Source organism: Augochlora pura, chromosome 7 (assembly GCF_028453695.1).
Source record: "Augochlora pura isolate Apur16 chromosome 7, APUR_v2.2.1, whole genome shotgun sequence".
NCBI lineage: Eukaryota > Metazoa > Arthropoda > Insecta > Hymenoptera > Halictidae > Augochlora > Augochlora pura.
Window position 1 is genome coordinate 26750874 of NC_135778.1, and position 22287 is coordinate 26773160.

At 42.5% G+C, this 22287-nt stretch overlaps 1 protein-coding gene across 6 annotated transcripts in view; it reads left to right on the forward strand.

Moving 5' to 3' along the window:
* Heph (polypyrimidine tract-binding protein 1 heph) overlaps window positions 1–22287 on the forward strand; it is a 504094-nt gene that overhangs the window by 447607 nt on the left and 34200 nt on the right. For all 6 annotated transcript variants that reach the window (XM_078187514.1, XM_078187508.1, XM_078187509.1 and 3 more), the window contains 2 exons: window positions 5545–5596; window positions 10810–10868. In XM_078187514.1, coding sequence (XP_078043640.1) covers window positions 5545–5596; window positions 10810–10868 — 111 coding nt within the window. The remainder of the gene's footprint in view (window positions 1–5544; window positions 5597–10809; window positions 10869–22287) is intronic.

The window sequence follows — 22287 nt, forward strand, 5'->3', positions numbered from 1 at the left end:
GATTTTCGGTCGAGCGGCCGCACACACAGTCGGAAATGCGACCGACAAAAATTCAAATGGCAAAATCGAAGCGTTGTCATCGTATCAATGGCCCCGCAGAAACACGTTTCGCTGCTCCCCGTTTTTCACGTTTCACGCTGGAAATCATGCGAACTGTTATCGCCCGTTTTCGGGGGCGAGATTCGACGTGGATCGCGACAATGCCGAGTATTCGCCCGTGTTCCGATCGAACCGACCGCCAACCCTTTGAATATTTTTTAATCGCCCCTGGAGCTGCAGTATCGTGATTCCCAAGGACCTCCATTTACTCCGAAATAGCAATCGAAATAAAATCTACTACCAATCTGGCTCAGACTAATTTAAACTCGGTTTTATAACGTTAAGCATTGAACTTAAAATATCTGCCCTTGATCATTCTCCAATTTCACCGACCCGTTAAGTAGTCAAATAATTTATTTAACCGATATAACTATACCTGTTTGTTTAAATTAAATTCTCCTTTTTCCTACAAATCCAAAAAAATGGTACTACGAGTTTTTCTTACCATTTTATGGGACTTTGAATAACCAGCGATAAATCAGACTCGATTAATGAGGTCCTGAAATTCTAAGCAGACATTCTTTGATATTAATAATACTGTAACTTAGTGAAAAAAAAATCATAAGGCGATGAACTTGTTATGAACTCATTTTAAAGGTCAAAGTGTCTACTATCGAATGTCTAAGGTGAAAATTCTACTACAATCTACTACAATGTATGTAGTCGTTTCTGACCATTTTCGAATTTAAATGTCACTGCGGACATTAATGATTTCGTCAACGTTACTATTATTGGTGAATGAACTGTGCCCGGCTCAAAATTGAGGTTAGGTTCAATGGGGTTCCGGGGTTGTTTGGATAGAGCTTCAGCTGTTCTCGCGGACCGAATTGAAGCTTTCAGGGGCCTGTTTCGTACACAGTGTTTTTATTCGGGGATTTGCGACACGATTATCGAAGACCGGCGAGGCACGTCGATTTTTCATCTGCGAACGATGGCGCATAAACTTCCGCGGGGCTCGGTCCGCGGAATTTACAACTTCGCGCCGGGCAACGCGATCGCCGTAAAAAAAAGGTGGTGTACTTTCCGGCGAAACGCTTCGGGAAAACAAACAAACAGCCGGGCACAAAAACCGAAGGATTTGGCAGCGCGCGGAGCGGCGCGGGAACGGGTAGAGCAGCGCGAAAGTTTTTCGCGCGCGAACAATCATCGGGGACGAAAAGCGCGGACGTAAATAGAGGCTCGGTTGAATGGCACACGGGGCCAAAACCGAAAAAAGGTGTTGCAAAAAATCCGGAAATTTGTCACGCGGACGAGGAACACTGTCCGGTGTTTGTATTAATAACGAGCAATAAAGGTAATGGTCGCGTCGGCGTTCGCTTGAAAAAATAAGGAGAACTACCCTCGATGTACGAACTTATTCTTGGGGAAGAATTTTTCGAATAAAATGAGATGAATTAGAACACCCTACGATTTTTTTTTACGTTACTATAATTTTCAAATCTTACTAGTTTTAGCTGGAACGTAATCTCTATTTTTGACTGAATTTCTCAGTATAACCTAATTAAACGTGCTACTAAATTCTCACAATTATCCATCGTTCATTTATTAATAATTCAATACATCATAGTTACATTTTCAAGTTGCATTTATTTGAATTCGTACAGGGGGTTAATGAAAATTTCCACGTCTGTGGAAAATTTGTTGCACAGAATAAATGACTAACCTGCGAAAGAATAATAGGATGATTATTGAGAAGCGATATGGTTCTAAATGTGTCGCGCATTTCCCGACGAGTAAATAAAGCCTTTAAAAAGTGCATGTCGGGGGTAGCGAGACGAAAAATATGTGGAAATGTGAATGGAACCGCTCTGCCGCGTAAGAGTACGGATTTGGGGGGGTGTAGGAGGTCGCTAATGCAGCCAGTATCACGCATTTTAGTTTCCATCGAATATTCAATATCGCGCTCCGGGGATCAAATGAAGAATTTATTTTCGCTTAACGATCAATCGACGGGAAAACCGAAGGAGAATGCAACGGCAAAGAACGAAAGCGAGTGAAAAAACCTTTGCGAGGGTGGTCTGAATTTCTTCTAAATTCATTCAGAATTTCTTCTGAATTTCTTTTTAATTTATCCACAATTTCTTCTGAATTTTTTCTGAATTTCTTCTCAATTTCTCCTTAATTTCTTTTTAATTAATCTGCATTCGCCGCAAATTCGTCATCAACTGATAATAAATGCTTAATAAATTATCTCCAAACTTCGATATTTTATATCCCTATTCCACTAGATCTTTATTCATAATTTTACTCAACAGATGAATACTATCATTCTCTGCGTTGATAAAAAGATTACAAAATGTTTTCTATCAGATAATGTGCCATCCGGAACGTCTCCTCGAAGCCTGATAATGGATATTCTCCTTTTCACGGTGAAGTTTCGCCGAATCAAGATAATTCCGGGTTTCCGCCGCGGTTAATGTTTCCTCCGTCATTATGAATTCGTTTAGCCGATGAAAATTGAACGGCGAGTCGATTAGAGGGATATCGGCATCGCGGGCACGTTTGTTCCGTTAACGGATTTACTTGAACGCAAGTTTCGTGGCCCGCCGAAGAGATTTGAACTAATGACGTTCATTAGGTATTCACGGTGATTTACACCCGCGGCGCGGCCCGCTCACCGTTGAATCAATTAATTCGAATAATTCTCGTAATTGCGCGGGGATTATAGAATTTTAAGAAGCTTTGTTGGAGATACCGCCGGCCGCTTTGTTGCAGCCACGAACTTTTCGATAACTCGTACTGATAATTGCGTGCACGCGCACGCGACTAATTCGAACAATTATTTCGTCAGCTGATCGTTAAATATATATATACCTGTCGCGTTATTAATCAAACGTTGTAGTTCGGTTCGTCATCGTTCGATAAACATTAATTACATTTTTGTAAGTGCTGAACCTCTTTTAAAAATTAATCTGCGTAGAAAAGCTGGAGCTTTAATCTAGCGGGCGTGGCTTGTCACCGGCCGTCACGTGACTCTCCCCGCCGTCTCACAGATGTGGCCGGCGCTAGTCTCCGCCCCGGAGGCTGGGCGATCGCAGGATGCTCCGCCCTGGAGGCTGGACGACCGCAGGTGGCTCCGCCCATCTCGTGTACCCGCGGAAAGCGTTATAAAACACGAAACTGCTTGAATTTTGGAATACTGTTACACTATATTTCGTCGATCGCAAACACCCGGAAACATTTCTGTTTATCTTTTCCTTTCGGCCCGGAGATATTTATCGCGCGGCTTTCAATTATTTTTTTAAATGATGGCTGAAAGGATATCGGGACGGGTTCGGAAAAGGATCGATGCGAATCACCCGGAGCGTCGAGGGCGAAATTTCGGGCGGTATCGCGCAACATTCGCAGTCATGTTCAGCGCCGTGCCTCGGGCTAATAATCGCGCATGGTCTCCGGCGAACATCGACGTCATTGTCATGAATTTTGCCGGGCGGAGTGGTCGAACGATTGCATTAATAATACCGGGCCGTATATTTGTGCTGGTTAGCAGTTTCGTCATCACCTGCGTGAATTCCCATTGAGCCGACGGTGTTGGGGAACCCTGCCGGGTACTTCTTGCTGATGAGGGGATGTACAGGTCCCCTGTCCCTACACTCCGATGACTATTTTCATTAATTCAACTCGTAGGGCTGTACCCGGTTAACCGAGGAGCCCCGCCCTTCCCGCCGGACACCGTGTCTTGACAATTTTTCGAATCGGACACCATTACGGTCACTGGAAACTACGAATTTATTGTCGCTCTCAAACTCGAACCCATTGTAACACTTTGCACTCGAGTGGTTGCTCTGAGGCACCACTGAAATTGTTCTGTCATGCCTCGAGATAATTCTTATGCCAACAAAGTTTAGATTTAAGAGATTATTAAGCAGTGAAATTGTTAGCATGAGTCACAAGAGTCAATTTCGTATTCATAAAAGCATATTACATGAAATAGAAATACTATATATGAACTAGGAAAATTATTTCAGAGTCGCAGAGAAGATAACTTCGAGTGCAAAAGGTTAAAATGGCTTATAATATATATTTATTATAAATATAACCATAAATTCAGAACAGTTCTCCCGATTTACAATATTAAATCACTCATTGCATTTTCCGTATATGTAATCAACTCGCCTGACTATTGCAACATTTGCAATTGCAGCAATTTTTCGAATATAAATAAATACTATGCTTTCGTAACAAATTACTTCGAGGTACAACAATGTTGGCGGCGTCTCGAGTGCAAAGGGTCGATCGAGCCTCGTCGCAGCCGAAATTAATTTGTGTCCGATCTTCGGCGTGCTCGATCCGCGAGTTTAATATTTCGTGCGCCTGTTCGTTTTTTTTCCAGAGGCGGCGCGTCGTGTCGCGATGGGAAAAACGACGGGAACGCGGCGAGATAGGATGAAAATCGGCAGCACGTCCGTGGCCGTAATTTTTTAATTAGCCCGGAGATAGAAAGGGAATAGAGTTAATTAGTGAAATTTGTGTATGCCCGTTACCCGGCAAAATTTCCGCCGGCAATGTAAATCACGATGCGATCTTGAGAGCTTTTAATTGCGATAATGTTGCTGGGTGCCCCTCGGAAATAAATTAACGATATTAGCAAGCGCGCGGTCGGCTACTTAAATAATTCGTGGCTGCGCCGTGCGTGCAAAAAAAAAAGTTAATCACACATGAATACTCGGCGGACCTTCAGGCGGTGCTCCGCGAAACAAATTTGTTCGGATCGGTACTTGAACAACGGTTTCGAGTGACTCGTATTTTCCATTTATCAAGTGTTTATAATTATCTACAACCGCGGGACAATATGAATACGCAAACGCATCGCTATAAGCTCGGCTTTGGTCCCGCGCGAGCCGCATTCTTTCTTGCCCGGTGGAATTCAAGAGTCTGAAATTCTGTCGAAAAAAAATCGTTGGACAACGAGCATGGACTAATTTTAAAGAGCGCAAACAGTGCTTTCCAGATGCATAATTTATCTTGCGATACGATTATTGTACCGTTAACAGCAATAACTTTCGATTCAACTAATTACTAAGGTTCTATCTGCTAGCTATTTCTCGAATTCCCTGATCTGTGGAAAGTTGTTTATTTTTCTAGCGACTCCAATACAACGCTATATTAAACAGCAAAGCCTTCCCTTTGAAACGAGTTTATAAAAATTATCTTACGATTTTTTTAATTCTTATTTTATTTCACTTTGAATTAGAAGTGTTACGGGGTCCCAAAATCTTAGGTAAAAGTCTTCGATATTCAAAGTGCTGTAACTTTGTTTAAAAAAGTCACAGAGAGATATATCTTAGCTCTTTTTAAAGCTCAAAGTCTCCACTTTCGACTATGTATAGCTTACTAGAATTTGTTTACTTGGATGGTAACGAATGAATTTTAATGGTAGAAATAAGTCCGCGCGATCTCGAATAGCGAATTCTAACGCGAGCGTTTCGCTCTTTTCTGTTGCAGATATTCACACGGTTCGGCAAGGTCCTGAAAATCGTCACCTTCACCAAGAACAGTAAGTACACGTCTCGGATTCCGAGCTTTCTAATACAAAGACAGTAGTCATGGAGCCACCCCGTATAGATGCCACTCTCGCGAGGCAGACATGCCACGGCACTTTAGTACTTCAGTGTGCTTGACGTGTACATTCCGGGCCGGCGACGTCGACGCCGCGCTGCGCGCATTTCGTGCCCGTCAGTACTTTCGGTATTGCGCTCGAGTGTTGCAAAGGGTGTCTCGAAAGCACCTGTTCTTACGTTTCTATTTTTAAGCCGGCCGCGGAGCGAGGCGGGAGGGACTCGCGAACCCCCGGCTACACAAATTTTCTTTCTCCGCGGATCTGTCTTCAAACAGCCGGCAAATATTTATCGACTTCAAGAAACCCTCTCACCAACTTAAGGCGGTCTTCCACCGTAAAATCACTCCTCTTTGTTGTTTTGTTGCGACCGAACTGTACGACTTCCCGCAGCGCTGATTTTTCTATATATTTGCGACGGTCTCGACGATGTTTAGACATTTTCAAGTTTGTTATTTTTTGTAAGTATATTCACGAATATTCAGAGAGTTTTAAGTTTATTAACTTCGTGCATATGTTTCTGATGATTTCAAGAATATTCAAAGATTTTTGGGTTTATTATTTTCACATATATATTTCTGATTATTTCAAGAATATTAAAAAATTTTTGGGTTCATTATTTTCACATATATATTTGTGATAATTTCAACAATGTTTATAGATTTTTACGTGTATCGTTTTCGTATGTATTTGTAATAATTTCAATGATATTTACAAATATTTACGTTATTATTATTGAAGATTTTACTGACTGCGAACTCAATAACATCACTCTTGAAAACTATTATTTCCTGGCTATGACGCATGCTCGACGCGCCGTGCCGAATCATTAATAAACAATAAGCAATTAAGTGATAATTAACAACTAACAATTGAATTTGTATTCATGAACTATAAATCAATTTTATTTATTATTATAAGTTATTTAAGTCCGTACAAATAGGAAGCGGAATATCAATTTTATGCGTCCACGTTGAAATTCAAAATTTTAAAATATCAATATATTAATTTCAATGCATTAATATAAGCATTAATAATTATTCTTTAGGTTCTATATCTTGATATCGATGCAGACAATTTCTATTTTATACTAATAACAAGTACTGATTTTCGTCTCTTATTTACATTTAACAAGCAACAAATGTTCCAGTGAAATAATCATTTGACTAACCATGTATTTAAACGACACCGACCGGTGAGCACACGGCGAACGTAAATGTCGGCAGAATGATTGGAACGGAGGTAGCCAATACACACCGAGCAATTGTTTCGCGGAAGCTCAAAGAAAGAGACGTTCAATTAAACGACAGCTAGGCGAACAAAAGGAGCAGCAGATTTTCAAAGAACAGTCGGACAAATAGTCGTTGATTGGCGGAATCAGAGAGGCATAGGTCCCAAATTGAAGCCAAGGCACACTCGCAGTGTCCAATTAAAGTTTCATTCGGTCAAGTGGCTGCTCGCCCATTCGATCTTCATATCCTTTTTCGCCCCTTTTCACCCTGTCCGTTCCTGTTGCCGATTCGATTCCGAGCAATCTTGGCTTTTATTTTCGACGCTGTCCTCTGCCGGCAGTCGATTTAGAACTCGCCATTTCCCGTCATCCCGCCGAGAGAGCTGTCCACGACCGATCCCGAGATTGCGACACGCGCATTTCACAAATTATACTTTACATGTTCCATTTTCGGTTCGCCGCTCGACCCAACCACCCCCGCGAACGCGAAAACAATTCGAAAAGAACCGCTCGGAGCAAACAAGACGTTGCATCGCGGAAGACACCGGAGCACCGGGGCCAATCGACGCGATGGGCGGGGCCGCGACGCTCCGCCCACTGGAACCCTCGCGACACGAGGCGCTGTTTAGCGCGTTTTGCGGCGAAGTTAATCGCCCGGTCGCTCCTCTTTTTCAGCTTCTCGTCGCGCGAACTAGACGAAATGAAAAATTAGAGGGAATAATTTCCGGCAGCGAAACGCCCGAGGTTTTCTAATTGGCGAATTCCTAACTCGAACCGGATGGAAACGGATCGGCGCCGATGGCAGTTTTCCATTGTGTGTTTTCAAAGAAATCTCCGGGAAGAATTTCAATTTAAGAGGCACTCCTGTATCTCGGTGTTGCGCGGACCGCGCTTCAAATTAAAAACACACGCGCAACTGGCAGGTTCGCTCTGTTTTTTCCGCGTTCCCGGCTCGCTCGCCTCTCTGTACGTGAACAGCGTTGGCCCCGGGGCCATTCGGAGATTTGTATTTTTCATTTCATTTCATTTCATTCCATTTGAAGCACGGCTTCTGAAGCGAGCTCTCGCCGCCGGGAAACAGACGCGGGCTTTGCGCCATCTTCGTTTCTGTCTTTGATTCGAAATTCGTAGAACGCACGATCCGTTTTGTTCGAGCCTCCGCCGTCATTTATTCCCGACGAGAACGCCCGGGCCGGCTCCGCTCCGCTCCGGCTGTCGGGGAAGGGGGGCTCGCCTTTATGCGCCGCGGAACGCGATCCCATTTGCTTTCTTATAATTCGATTCGAAAACATTGCGCGCCGCCTCGCCAATTGCTGCCTTCCCGAAAATAGATTCTCGATTAACAGCTCGCATTAGATCGCGGATTTTTCTGTAAAATAAAACATTCATCGACTAGAATTGACGTCGCACCGTGGATTTTTATGTAAAATAAAAAGTGTCCGCGTCTAATAAAAAATGCCGTTAGACTGCGGATTTTTATATCAAATAAAAACTGTCGGCGCCGAGCGATAATGCAGGAATTGTTGTATCTTGAGTGTCGATATTGAAAGCTCTGTAAATTTGTTAGAAAAGATCGCAGGATAGTGAAACAGGACTCGATTTAAAGAGCGTGGTATGCGCTTTTGATACCGGTATATTATTTCACAATATGATTATTGTGTCATTAATTGTAAGAATTTCAAGAACGATGTTCATTTCTTTATCGTTTCTCCACTTTACGGACTTGCAGAGAAGAAATTTTATCGATCAATGAAATTACAGTGATTTTGAAGACTGAGATCTCCTCTTTTCAACGAGGTCGAATAAATGATCCTACGATTTTTCATGGCCGCTTTATGACTCTTTGAATCAGAGGTGTCAAGTCGACGATTCGATGAGCCAGCTCGTGAAATAACGAGATTCTATGTGAAAAGCCTTCGATATTCAAATCATTGTAACTTTCCAGAGAAAAATCAAAGGACAATGATCCTTAGCTCATTTTAAAGACCAAAGTCCCCACTTTCGAATGTCGAAACTGAAAAATTACTATAATATAATTTTTTTACTCGAAATTGCAGAGTGAAAAGTTGAAATAGTTTTTCTACAGTCATTCTTTGGATTTAAACGCCTCTGCCGGTGTCACATAATTTTTCTTGTCAATCCAACTACAATGATCTTCAAGCTTAAAGTCTCTCCTTTCCGACGAGTCCAAAAAAATTGCCCTACGATTTTTTCTTGCCAATTTGTAGCTATTTTAATCAAAACTACGCTATCAGCACTCAACTCTATTCGAAGCAAAATCTCTCGATATTCAAAATTCTATAATAAACTAACGAAAAATCATAGATCACCGAACCCTAGAATCATTCCGGACAAAGTAGTCTCCGCTACAAATCAATGATATTCACTGTCGGGAAAATTATAAATCGCCGCTCGCGAGCAAGAGGAAATTATTCGCCCCACTTTCCCGGCCGCAAAATCTGGTGAAAACGATCGGCGCGGTGATCGCGGACGAATAATAATTCACGGAAGCTCGAATTACCGCGTATTTTCGTGGTGATCGGATATAAACGTACCCGGGTCTTCTCTGTCATAGAGGGGGGAAAAAAGCGACCGGCCATCTGGCGCGCGCGGGCCGGGGTGGAAAAAAAGAACGAAGAGAGTTTAATGGAATCGTCGCCGACCGGCCGACCGATTTTCATTTCGGCGATGGCGAAGCGGCCGCGCCGGGTCCCCGCCGGGAATATTTATGACGTTAATGTTGAATTTCATCTGCATAAAAACACCGGCCGACATTTTATTGCCCATATAATGCGACAACGGGTTATACATAGAGTTTTTCGTCCGGCCGACGCGGCAAACGTTATTCAATTCCCATCGTTATTCGATCGGGCGCAGGGACGCGGGCGCCGGGCCGGCAATAAAAATTCTTCGGGGACGAAAGAGTGTCCGACGCCGCAACGTATTACCGTAAATCGTCCCGCCCTTTATAACCGTTTCATTTCTCCTGTATTTAATATCCACCGCCGCCGCCGGCCGGAACGCAAACACACCGTTGCAAAACCGCGCGCGCCGCGCCCGCTTTTCGAAATGGAACGCCGCGGATACACCTGCAACCCGTTGCACGGTTTTTCGCCGGACACCGATTTTCACCCATTATCTCTGCAATCAGTATCTCGCGGTCCTGACCATCGATTTGAACCGCCGCTGCTGTAGCGGTTATCAATTTTAGTTGATTAATTCTGGTTTACGAACGCTGCGTAATTGATACTTAGTTATCCAGCGCTAGGGGCACGTTTTCCGAAATATTTTATATAATAATTAACTTTTCTAGGAATTTTAAGAAATCTGTCGTGAAGTACGATCTTTTAGCTTTAATTGGAGATGTTAGAAGTTAGAAAATCTCCATGGGAAAGCGTCGAAAAATTAATTTCAATTAGCACCATGCCAATCAATTTCGACCGAGTATCTAAAGTTGGAATAGTAGATAATATTCATAAGATTATAATTCCTCCTAAAAAAATCGTACGGTGACAAGCTAGAACCATTTTGAAAGCCGAAGCGTCTACTTTGAAATGGCGCTATTAATTTTTCGTTAAAAAATTGTTCTAAGACTTGACGAGGAAGAGACGTCATCCAGGATAGTTTTCTACAAAATTGACAACGTTCGAAAAATAGTAAATATTCAAGCTTTTGTAAATTGGTTAATAAAAATCATACGATGATGAAACTTTGCTCATTTTCGAGGTCGAAGCTTCTACTTTAATAACGCATTCACAATTTTCTATAAAAAAATTTTCCTACGATATGACAACTGAAAAACTTCGTCCCAAAAAGATCGTTACCAATTTCTCATTTGCACGATCGACAGTTAACCTTCTTATTAATTAAGCCGATAGTCTCGATCGAGTACGATAAAAATGTAAATGTCCTTCTGTTCCAGGTACCTTCCAGGCGCTGATACAATACGCGGACATGCTGTCGGCGCAAACTGCTAAACTCGTAAGTATCCAGTCCGGGGTCGTTTCCCCGGCGTTGGCTCTGGCCGATCGAAATTTTTCGTGGAATATTTTGAGAAACACCGTGCCATCCATTAGAAGCTGCAGCTGTTACGTTGGGAATAATGCAAATTTTCATTCGTGCCCAGTATATTCCGTCGCGACCTACCCGGAACTGTTTTTATTAACGGTGGAAGGATACTTCGTGTAGCCGACTGGCCTGGCCGCTTATTTGCGTCGACGAATTTCTTTTTCATCCCCCGCCGGCCGGTGAATTATTGGCGGACACTGGCTTAGCGGATCCGGGTGGATCCACCGGGACCATAATCAAAAAGTCAATGATCCCCTGGACCACGCGGTGCCCGCTAATAAATTAATTTTTTAAACGCGGAACATTTCGCTCGTTTAGCGAAAGCCGCGGTCTCGCCGTCCGATGCGTAGCCGTTTTTCTCGCGTTGTCTACTTGGACGCGATATGTTATTTAAGAAATTATACCAGTTCTGTTAACTTTAATCTGGAGCGTCGAAGTGAGATAATTTATTTGTTTTTACGTAGTGATTTATAAATATATAATATCTTGGAATTTGGAGAGCACATTTGGTCCTTCGGTGCTAATTTTTTAGTTATCTTGTGTTAAATGATTGTTTAAAAAATGATAACTTGCAGTGTCCGTCAGCTTGGTTGCAATGTGATAATTATAGTAATTTAAGGTGTAATTATAATTATAATAAGTAAGATGGAAGTCATTTTATAGCTTAAGATAGCTGAGAAGTTAGCACTGAAAGTGTAAGTGCTGTAGAGATATATTTATAAATCAATAATTATTTAACAAGATTAGTATAATTTCTTAAATAAATTAGAGACCATCGGCTAGCTCATGGTAGCTAAACGTTAGCATTGAAGATCCATATGCTTCGATGTAATTGAGCCCTGTCTACGGACCGATATAAAACAATATATTTCACAATGAAGCTGCAAAATATAATTAACAGAACTATAATAATTTTTCTCCGATTGTCCTGTTAGGTATGAATAGTGTCACAGATCTATTAACCTATCGACTATTTTCCTAAAATATTAATAAATAGAAGACAATGCTTCTTTCCCTTAATAGTAAAAAACTCGCAATTTTAAATGATTAATTATTTTTTTCGCTATTTAAAATATAAGTATTTTGGAAATTCCATTCTTTTAAAACTCTATTCTCTCGTAAAGGTTATATCAAATATAAATGCATCAACGTCCGGTTATTCAATTAAATGCAAGCAGACAATAGATTCAACTTCGTCTGAAAAATTATTAAAATCGAAAAATGTCTGCAACCATGAAGACAATAATATAGCACAAAGTAGACAAACGCTTGCAAAAGCACAAGCCGCGAACAATCGAATGAGTTTCTACGGCGGCCGAAGTCAATCAATTTATGAAGTCGCTGGGGAGAGGCCTGCGATGGGGGGTAGCAGGCATGATTGGCAACGCGTCGCAACACCGTTTTCCGGCGACGCTAAAACGACCGTGTTCAGATCGACCTGTAATGCATTTCGCTGGAGGGTGGGGAAAGCCGCAGAAAAAGCCACGATAAGCCCCAAGTACCCGGATTTGCCGCACGCGTGGCCAATCCGGCTAACGAATAACTCTCGTCGGGAAAGATGGAAAATAAAATAGAATAGAATAGGGTCGGGGTACGTCACGTGAAAACGATGATCGCGATACCGGTTCCTTGACGATCTCTTTGAACATTCCTCGAGTTTCTGGAATTATCGGACTGCGAATTTTATGCATTTTTTGATAAAAATATTATTATAATAAGATAGAAAGCACTGGTATTATTATACGAATTTAATTGGTCGATTGTGTTATTTATAACTCGTTCGAATGGTTCGAAACTGGGATAACCGTTTCTGCGGTTCCTAGGTGTATCAAATTTTTATTTTGCATAAAGATGGTCAAATATACAGGAAAAATAGATTTTTAAACAGTAGATAGACTATAGATAATGATACGGCAGATTATCCTAGTCAAGTCGCCGTAATGCGATACTGCCCTGAAGTGGACAACCCCTAAGTCTTTTTATTCTAGTTATTTGGAACACAATTGTAAATAGCGTAGTCAAAGAATAAAATGCCGTGACGTAAAACGCGTGAAGGCAATGGAGTTCACGACAATGCTTTTTACCTTCGCATACAGAATTAATGAATAATTTAATACAAAATTGATAAAATAAACTTTCTATATTGACGTAATAGTTACATATCTATGTATATCACGTAATTAAATATATTCACAGTACAATTTTTATATGTACCCACCATATTAAGAAAAATTTAGTCATTACAAAATGTACAAATATTCACAGTCTATTTACCATATCAAAAATCTATTTTCCCCGCCAGCATACTTCCGAATGAAACAAAACTCTCACAGTATTTTACTAAATCATTCCCGAGCCTATGTTCGCGTATTTTCTTTAATCTTCGCTGTTAGTACGCGCCGGTCGGTTGAAAGAAACCCGGGACACCCTGTAGATCATAAATCAGCTTATTTAAATCCTGGCGCGCGAGCCCCACTTCGTTAAAACTTTTTCCCACCCCGATGGGAACTTCTGCGCGAGGAGAGCGGGGGGTGTGTGTGTGGGGGGGGGGGGGGGGGGTAGCATGGAGATAAAAAAGGAGCGGCGGGTTCGCGCGGCCCGTTAATTACCCGAAATTGTGATCGCGGGAATAAAAGTTCGGTCTAATGATCAAAATGAACGGTGACGCGCGGCGCTGCTGCTGCTGCTGCTGCTGCGCTGCTGTGTTCGAAATTCCACCGAAAATAAAACGGAAACGCCGGTTGAACGATCACCGTTTTCCCGCCGAATCCATTTCAAAACCCCCTTTGATGTTGCCTCTGCTATGCCCTTCTACCCCCCCCCTCGCCGCTGCTGCCCCCCCCCCCTCCGCCCCCACTCCAACCCTCCGTCCCACGGGGCTTGCGGTTCTCGGCTTACGGGAACACTACAACTTTCGACGCCTGCCCTCGGAACAACGCAGCGCCGGCCACCGCCGCAAATAAGCTGTTGCAGTTAATTTGGGCTGCAAGGAACCGTTCATTACACGAAACAGCCTGCAACGAGAAGCTAGTAGCCACTGGCTGGACGATTTAACAGGGAGAGAGGGTAGTTAAACAGGTTGTTCGCAACAGCACCGTCCATAGAAGCCCTCTGTGCGCGGAACCTTGTTATGTGCTACTTGATTGAGTCGGCCGAGTAGGGTAGAACGACGACGCACCGCTTTTCCTCACCTGGTAATCTTTTCGTCTTCCGATCTTCATCTTTTTTTATTGCTTTATCTTTTCGGACATTTTTGTTCTTGAGATTTTTTGGCTATGGGATGTCTTTTGTTAATTAATACTTCGCTAGATCTTCATACTAGCTTCAAATAAGGGAGGCCTATTCTTTTTTATTTTATTTATCTTTATGGCGACTGTATCTTTTTCTTTATTATTTTTATTTTTAATATAATATTTTTTATATAATTGATATTCTAATGTTAGGCAATTTTTGTTCTTGTGGTTTCTTGGCTACAGAATGCCGTTTGTTAATTAATACCTCGATGGGTCTTTTTACTAGCTCGAAGTGAGGGTGGTTCAACTTTTAATTTTTTCCTCGAACATTATCAGCTTATGTCTTTCTCTTTGCCCATTTTTATCTTGGCTGAAATACGATCGTTTGGCGTCAGGAAATTTTTGTTCTCGCGGTTTCTTGGTTGCAGGGTGTCCTTTGTTAATTGATACTTCGTCGGGTCTTGTTACTAGCTTGAAGCAAGGGTGAGGTTCTATTCTTTTTTATTTTTTTGTCGATCATTGTCAGCTTGTATCTTTTCCTCAGTTAATTTTTATCCCAGCCGAAATGCAACCTTTTGATGTTGAGACATTTTTGTTCCTATTTTGTCTTAGCTACCGGGTGTCCATTAGTTGATACTTTAGATGAAAGTATCTTGACTTGCTTCCAATGAAATATATGTATAAAATTTTTGTGACGTTAGTCTTTCTCAATAATGACTTATAAACTAGTAAAATAATTTTACATCTCCCTCTAAATCTTTGCTAATTCTTATCCAGCTAAGTTGTAATAATTCGGTGCCAGTAAATTTTTATTTTCAATATTTCTTGGCTAAAGGGCCTCCTCCGTCAGTTGCTACTTCGTTCAGTACTCCTAATCATTTATAACGATACGCTACGCTACAACTTCCTTCTCAATTAACCAAATAATTGTTCAGGCCAATTTTAATTATTAAATTAAAAAAAAAAAATAGATTGGATTTCAGCCGTCGCGGAAAATATCTCCGTGAAATGTTTGCTGCCCGACGGTTTGCGCGGGTACGTAATTGGATCCCGCCCAATTTTTCGTTCCATTGTCATCGGTTGTACGGCGAGAAGAATAGGTTATAATTCATAGAGACTCGGCGAGCAGGAAATTATGTGTTGCAAAACGAACTCAGTTGAACGCGATATTGGCGGGCTCCTCCTAAATTGCTACTACGTCCGAAAATCATGGCTATTAAATGTCAATATCGAGCAATCACTGGTACAAAAGCCGTCTCCGATCAACAGTATTGGCCAAATTATAGCGTGTCCCATGAAAACCCGATAAAACGAAGCCCTGTTTCTCGCGAGCGTTTGTTAATTACCGTCCCAATCCCCCCCCCCCCCCCTTTTCCTTGCAAAGCACGAGAATTTTCTAAATCACCGCGTCCGTTTCCATTCGGCATTCCACGCCGGAAAAACAAATTTGCAGCCGGTCGGAACAATGCCTTTAAAAAACCTGGCGAATTTGAAAAATTTCGCGAATATAAAAAAGCCGGCGAACTTTAAAAATCTCGCGACTTCTACAAATTTCGTGAGTTTTAGGATGCCTTGAACCCCTTGCCGTACCATTTTCTTTAAAATTACTACAACAAGAATCTTCTCGATCGTACTAATTTTTTAGAAGAAAAAGGAATTTTATATTTATCGTTTGCTTATTCGAGTGTTTAAATATTGTAGACGAGAGAATGAAATTCAATTACTACTTGAAGGAACAGACGAACGTTCGTACCTAACAGATTATTATCGCGATTGTCTGACTTGTTAAAATGCAGCAAGGGGTTAAGTTCGCGAAAGACGCTAGATATTTCATTTATTTATGTACTAACAATTAATAATTTTTCTTTTCGTGTTCGATGTAAATTCAAAATTCTCTCATTATTTCCTAAGTCTTTTTACGCCGGCGATAGCACTTATTATTCGATTTAAACAAGAAATAATTAACTTCCGTCAATTGTATAACATTGTTGCGTCGCTTTGTTCACGGGAGAAACAGAAGGCGCTCCGTTGTTTCGGATACGTCAGGTGGTTCCTCGATAAAAAGGCAACGGGGAGGATGGCGGAGCGAAGTTCACCGTGCGAGAGCGGTTAATTCCTGCGAGAACACGCGTCGAATCTTCGCGCGTAAAAACTTCATTTTGCAATGTCGGCCGGCCCCGTCGCGGAGAAAGTTCTCTTAATAACTTCGCGACGGTGTTTCGCTAATTTAATTAAAAACATTGTCCCTCGGCGTGTTTATTCAGGGCACTTTCTTAAACGGGTTACATTTTACAGCGTGCTACACCGGACACCGGCTGAAACGGCGTTTTTAAAATCGAGTTTACCGTTGCGAGGCGAAAACAGAGAGCGAGGCAAAGAGAGGAGAGAGAGAGAGAGAGATAGAGATAGCCTGAGCGAGAGGTAAAGTCTGAGAGAGAAATAAGTCGGAGATAGAGGCAAGAGAAACAAGAGAGCGAAAAGCAGGCGAACTCGGAAGTCGGCTCCCACATATTTTCCCTCCCGCCTTCGCGCTTCCTTCGCTCCCCGATTTTTGGATTTGCTTTCCCACCTTTGATCCTCTTAGACGCGGCCATCGTCGATGCGACTACCCGCTGCAAGATCCCTCGATCGTGGTTTATCGAGCGGGGACGGCAGTCGATCGAAGGAAAATGTTATTCCGTATTATTTTGCATTTCAGACGAACCGAGCTTTGTTTTCCCACGCTCCTGGACACACGCCGCCCGGCAAATTGAATTACTATGTCCCCGTATATGTTTTCGACAGCTGTAATTTTGCAGAGCCCCCTGGATATTTTGTTTAATGAATTTTAGATAGCGCGCGCGCGCGCCGAATTGTTCGTTTCGATCGGCGGCTGTAATACAGTCCGGTGAAAAATTGATCAGCGAATTATGACGCACGTTCTAACGGGAACAACGAGAGCCCCTCTCTCTCTCTCTCTCTCTCTCTCTCTCTCTCCCTCATTTGCTCTCTCCCATTCACTCTTTCTCTCGCTCTCTTGCGGTGGTTTTTATGTTAGGGAACACCCGCGGGATTCACGGCACGCCAGATTTTACAAGCCGAACGATTATTTACACGCCCCTTTGTGAAGCCTCTATCGACTTCGTTTACATTATTATTCCCCAACGTAATTGCCACCCCCCGGATCGACCGCGCATTAAATTAATATTTACGCTCGCCGCGGAGAAAAAAAAAGCACCAGTCGACGCAACAACTGCAATTACTGCGTCGTCGCGAAAATTGTTCACTTGCGTCGAGCTACGTTAGCTTTTGCTACCTTGAATAATCGGTTTGCGTTGATCGATCGTGACATGGTTTTTTTTATCTATTTTTCTATTTCGTTTGTCCCGTTCGACTTGACAGTAATTTATTGTAGGACTAGTTAAATTGAGGTTCAATTTTAAGCTTCACTTTAGGGTTGCAGAAATTTTTGGCACTTTTTTGTGTATTCTAGTTGATTTTGTTCAGAGAAATTTAAAAGTTCGTGTCTAGAGATACGCAAATCATTGTTCGAGAATTATATACGCGTTGAAGGTCTTGTTATATGAGTACTGAATCTGATATTATCTTTAACCCTTAGCACTCGATTGACTTGTACATCAATTTTATATGGATAAAATGCACTTTATCGCATAAAATAGAAATACTACAAGCCAGAAAAGTTATTTCAGATTTTCAGTGAAAGTGGCTACCAGTGCAAAGGGTTAAAAACGCACATCCGCTCGATTACCGTGCAATTATACCAGACTTAAATAACTGTGCACACTTCTGGCGCGTGCTTTCGATCCGGCGACAACACTTCGGCGGCTCTGTCCTATCCCGAAGCGAAAGGGTTCAAGTAAAGTTTAGCCATTTCCCAGCAGCGCTCTGAAACGCGACCAACTAGTTTCGTTCGGCAAACGTTTCGGCAGCGTACGAATTACCCGTCGCAGCGGGACCGGGGTGAAAACGCGCGACCGGAAGACAACGAAACAACGCAGACATTCCGCGCGCAGAATTCGCAAAAACGTTCGGCCGGTTCTTGCCGGGTAGACCAGCGAGAAACGGTTTCCACGGGTCGCTTTGTGGCCGTGTTCCCGTGACTTCCGCTAAATTGCGAAATCGCATTCGCGGGTCCGCCGGCAGAAACGAACCGACAAAGGCTTTTTTCTGCCGGAGGATGGGCGCGCCCGAGTCGCGAATCGTACGCCGTTCGCGCTGGTTTGGTAGGGGGGGGGGGGGGGGCGGATGGGGGGGGGGGGGAGGGCCCCGCGAAGGAAAAAAAAGGGGGGGGGGTTGGGCGGGGTTGGGGGGGAAAGGGGGGAGGGGGGGGGGGGGGGGGGGGGGGGGGCGGCGTGCGGGCTGGATGCGTGGTAAACAATCGATGCAGGAAGGGTAGAAACTCTCCCGCGGTAATCGAATTTCTTCGGTCGTTCGAGAGCGGACGAACGAGTTCTCTGCGCTGCCGGCGAATTCGATTACACCAGGAAAATTCGAATCCGCGCCGCGTTTTATTAGCCGGCGTGCTGCGCGCCGCTAGACGGCTGCGAAAATTCGCGAAATTTCTCGGGGCACGGAAATCGCGTTTCGCTGGGTGGCCGAAGGCCTCGCCGGGACCCCACCCCCGGGTGTCCCGGTGCCGCAACTTTTCATTCGATAGCCACCGCGACGAGCTCGCCGGTGATTTACATAAAGATCCTCGATCGACTGGCTCTTCAAGGAAATGGTTCTGAATTTGTCGAAGAAGCTGTTAGTCAAGCGGAAGAATTGTTTTCTATATTGTTTAGAAGCGCTCCGGTTTCCACCACGTGTGAAGGGACATTGAAAAATGCTTGTGAGAACTTGGGATAATTTTTGTCGGTAATGAAGCTATAAGGAAATTCAAGATTGAAGTTTCCTCTTTTAAACGATTGCTAAAGAACTGCTCTACGATCTTAGTTTTGTGATTTATAAAGCAAAAATCGGGAACATGTTCGATCTTTTATATCTCGCATGACTGAATAAACTTCGAATTACCGGTGATATTCAAAGTGTGGTAATTTCGATAAAAAAAAATCGTATAATGATACACCTTACATCATTTTAAAGCTTAAAACTTCTACTTTTACTGTAGTTAGTCAATTTTCTTTTAAAACTTTTGTTCTAGTTACACTTTGTCTGAAACTATGGTCATCTTTTGCTTACGCATAGACAACATTCAAACGCGTCTAAAATCATTGAAAAAATTTTTCCAATAATAAAACTAACACAAACTTTAAGATTGAAGTCTCCTCTTTCCAAAGAGTCCCCAAAACTTGCACTACGATTTTTTCTACCTACTTTACGGAATAAAAACAAAAAGCATATTCGTTCCTATAAAATCCTACAGGTCGTTCGACATAACTGCTCAGTTGAGCGTACACTTCTTAATAACAAATGAATAAAATAACTAAAAAAAAATCGCAGCTCAAGTTTCTCCAGCTCATCAGAAAGAGAAAACTTCGATCCACAAATCTATTATAGTCAGAACAACGACAAAAATGTTCCAAAGTTTTCACAGCCGTTCGAGTCCGCCGCTTTTCCAAAGAGAAACGTGGCTCGAGATTCGTTCGCATTACGCGCCGCAAAATGATCTTCGGCGAAATTCAACGACAGATCGCGAAAGCGGGTCATTTAAGCGCCGTAACGGGATCAGTTTTTATCGTCGCGCGGTTCTTATCCGCGAAATTATAACAGTTCCATAAAGTTCCTTTATTCGATTTCGAAATTCAGCCGGCGCCGACTTTCCGGCGAACTTTCATCGGAAACGTCCCGGCCAGGCCGGGGCTGTTTATTAATTCCCGTTAATTTTCGGGTCGAAAGAATTCCCCGGGAAAACGTAATTATTAACGTTCGCTTTGCAGAAAACCGTCCGGTTGACTAATTGCTTACGCTAGAGGACTAGGGGGATCCCTGCTAGCTGAGACCGAAATAATTTTAAACTGATTACGCGCGACCGTAAGAGAATTCGGGCTTGAAAATTCATTAAAAATCCGTTGCAAACGCGGCCGGACCACCGCGGCAACGCAATATCCCCGGCGGTTTTTTTTTCGTTTTTCTTTTCGTTCTCATCAGTCCGTTGAAATGACACGCCCGCGCGCGGCCGGCTCGCCGACGTACAAAGAATACGCAACGCGGACTAAGAAACTTCCGCGGATATCTGAAATTAAATTATTTTAATATCGCGGCCCCGCTTCAGCCGGCTTTAAAAATAGTTTGACCAGAGGAGTGGCGTGCCGCTGCCCCGCTGCCCCCACCACCACTCGTCTCCGCGCGGGAACGCGGAAAAACTGTTGAAGCTTCCGGCAAATTAAATCTATCAATCGGCATTCGATATTTTTCATTCGTTCCCCGCGTGTCCGGATTTTATCTCTGCCATGGATGCCATAGATTATCATTGTTTAGGATGAATAATGTTTATTCTTCTTGACGGAAAATATTTTTTTCTGTGCGATGAAGTATTATGGAAAATCTTCTGAATGTTTTAAAGAAATTCGAAGACTTCCGTCGAATGAGATATTACCATGGAGAATTAATTCATATATATTTAAACAAAAATATATTTTCTGCGTTAATTATTGTTTGTTAAAGTACGAAAAATAATATTCTGGAAATTATAAAAATATTCGTCGAACTGTAATTTATTTAAAAATTCCCGCTTTTCAATTCAGTATCGGATGCGTCCCTCAAATGATTCCAAATATCGCCGCGGAATGTTAACACATATATAGACAAAAAAAATATCTTCTATTCATTAAACCGCGCCCAATAACATCCTGAAACTACGAAAAATTTCATCGAGCCATTAATTGTTCAAAAATTCCCGAATTTCGATTCAGCATCGAAGGCTTCCTCCAAATGATTCCAAATATCTCCACGGAACGTGAACATATACAAATAAAAAAATATTTTCTATTCGTCAAACCACGCACAATAACATTCTCAAACTTTAGAAAAAATTCCCCGAGCCAGATATATATATATTATTTAATTGGCGAACATCGAATCGATTCCAGCGTTCCTGCGGAAACTAGTTCATCGGTTCTCGGCTCTGATTAATTTTTAAATTGACCACCTTTTCACCACGACTGTGCGATAGACCACCGTTATCAAAAATTCGGCGAATTTTTATCACGTCGGAAACGTGGTGGCTCTCGCCGTGACCCGATCCCCGGCCTCTCTCCCCGATGCCAGAAGGTAACGCGCGGGGGCAGTCTTAACCCTCGGGTAACGCCACGGGCCACCTGTACGCAACCGGTCCGGTAATTATGTATGAAATTCATTAGCCCGTGTAAATGGCCGACAGAGAGATACAGCGAAACATAGTCCGGTCGCAGGCGCACGTGCATGCTTCAACAATGCACGGTCAGCGGTGCATACGCAGGTCAAACACATGGCTAGGTTTGCTTGGACATGCTCCGGGCTGTGTGTGCCTGTACCTATTCATACGCAGTCTTGAACCTGCATACACAATTAGACCGCCTCTTTCCGGCCTGGCTGCGACTGCGTCACCGCGCGTGCAACTCCTCGCTTCGAAATCTCCGAGGCTTACTTGGAAACTCCTTATCGCGCTAGATAACGACGACTTTTTCGCGTAATCGCGCCGCTAGTGAAAACCTACAACGCTGCAGAGACATAAGCTCCGCGGAGGTAATTTAGGCAGACTTAACCCTTTGGCTGCGGCGTACTTTTGCAGAGAATAAATTTAACATATTCGGTCTTTAATTTATATTGGGTTTACTGGAAAATTCTATCTGTGCTTAAAAAAAAAGAAAACAATAAATTTTGTCTGCACCTAATATTTATTGTATTATTATAATAATTTAATGTAATTGTAACTTGTGCCCTGTTGCCAGCGTGCTGGCGATTTATAAATATTATTTTTGAGAAATATATGTCGCAAATAAAATGATTAGTGGACATAATTTTCTGGTAGACCTAATATTAAGTCATAGGTTATTATTAATTGGCTCGCACTTTCTTTTGAAAATAATTGGCAATTTGAAATAAAGCGTTCGTAAATGTGACGTATATATTTCTGATTAAAAATGGAGATCTCTCCATTTGGTTGGATAAGTATTAAT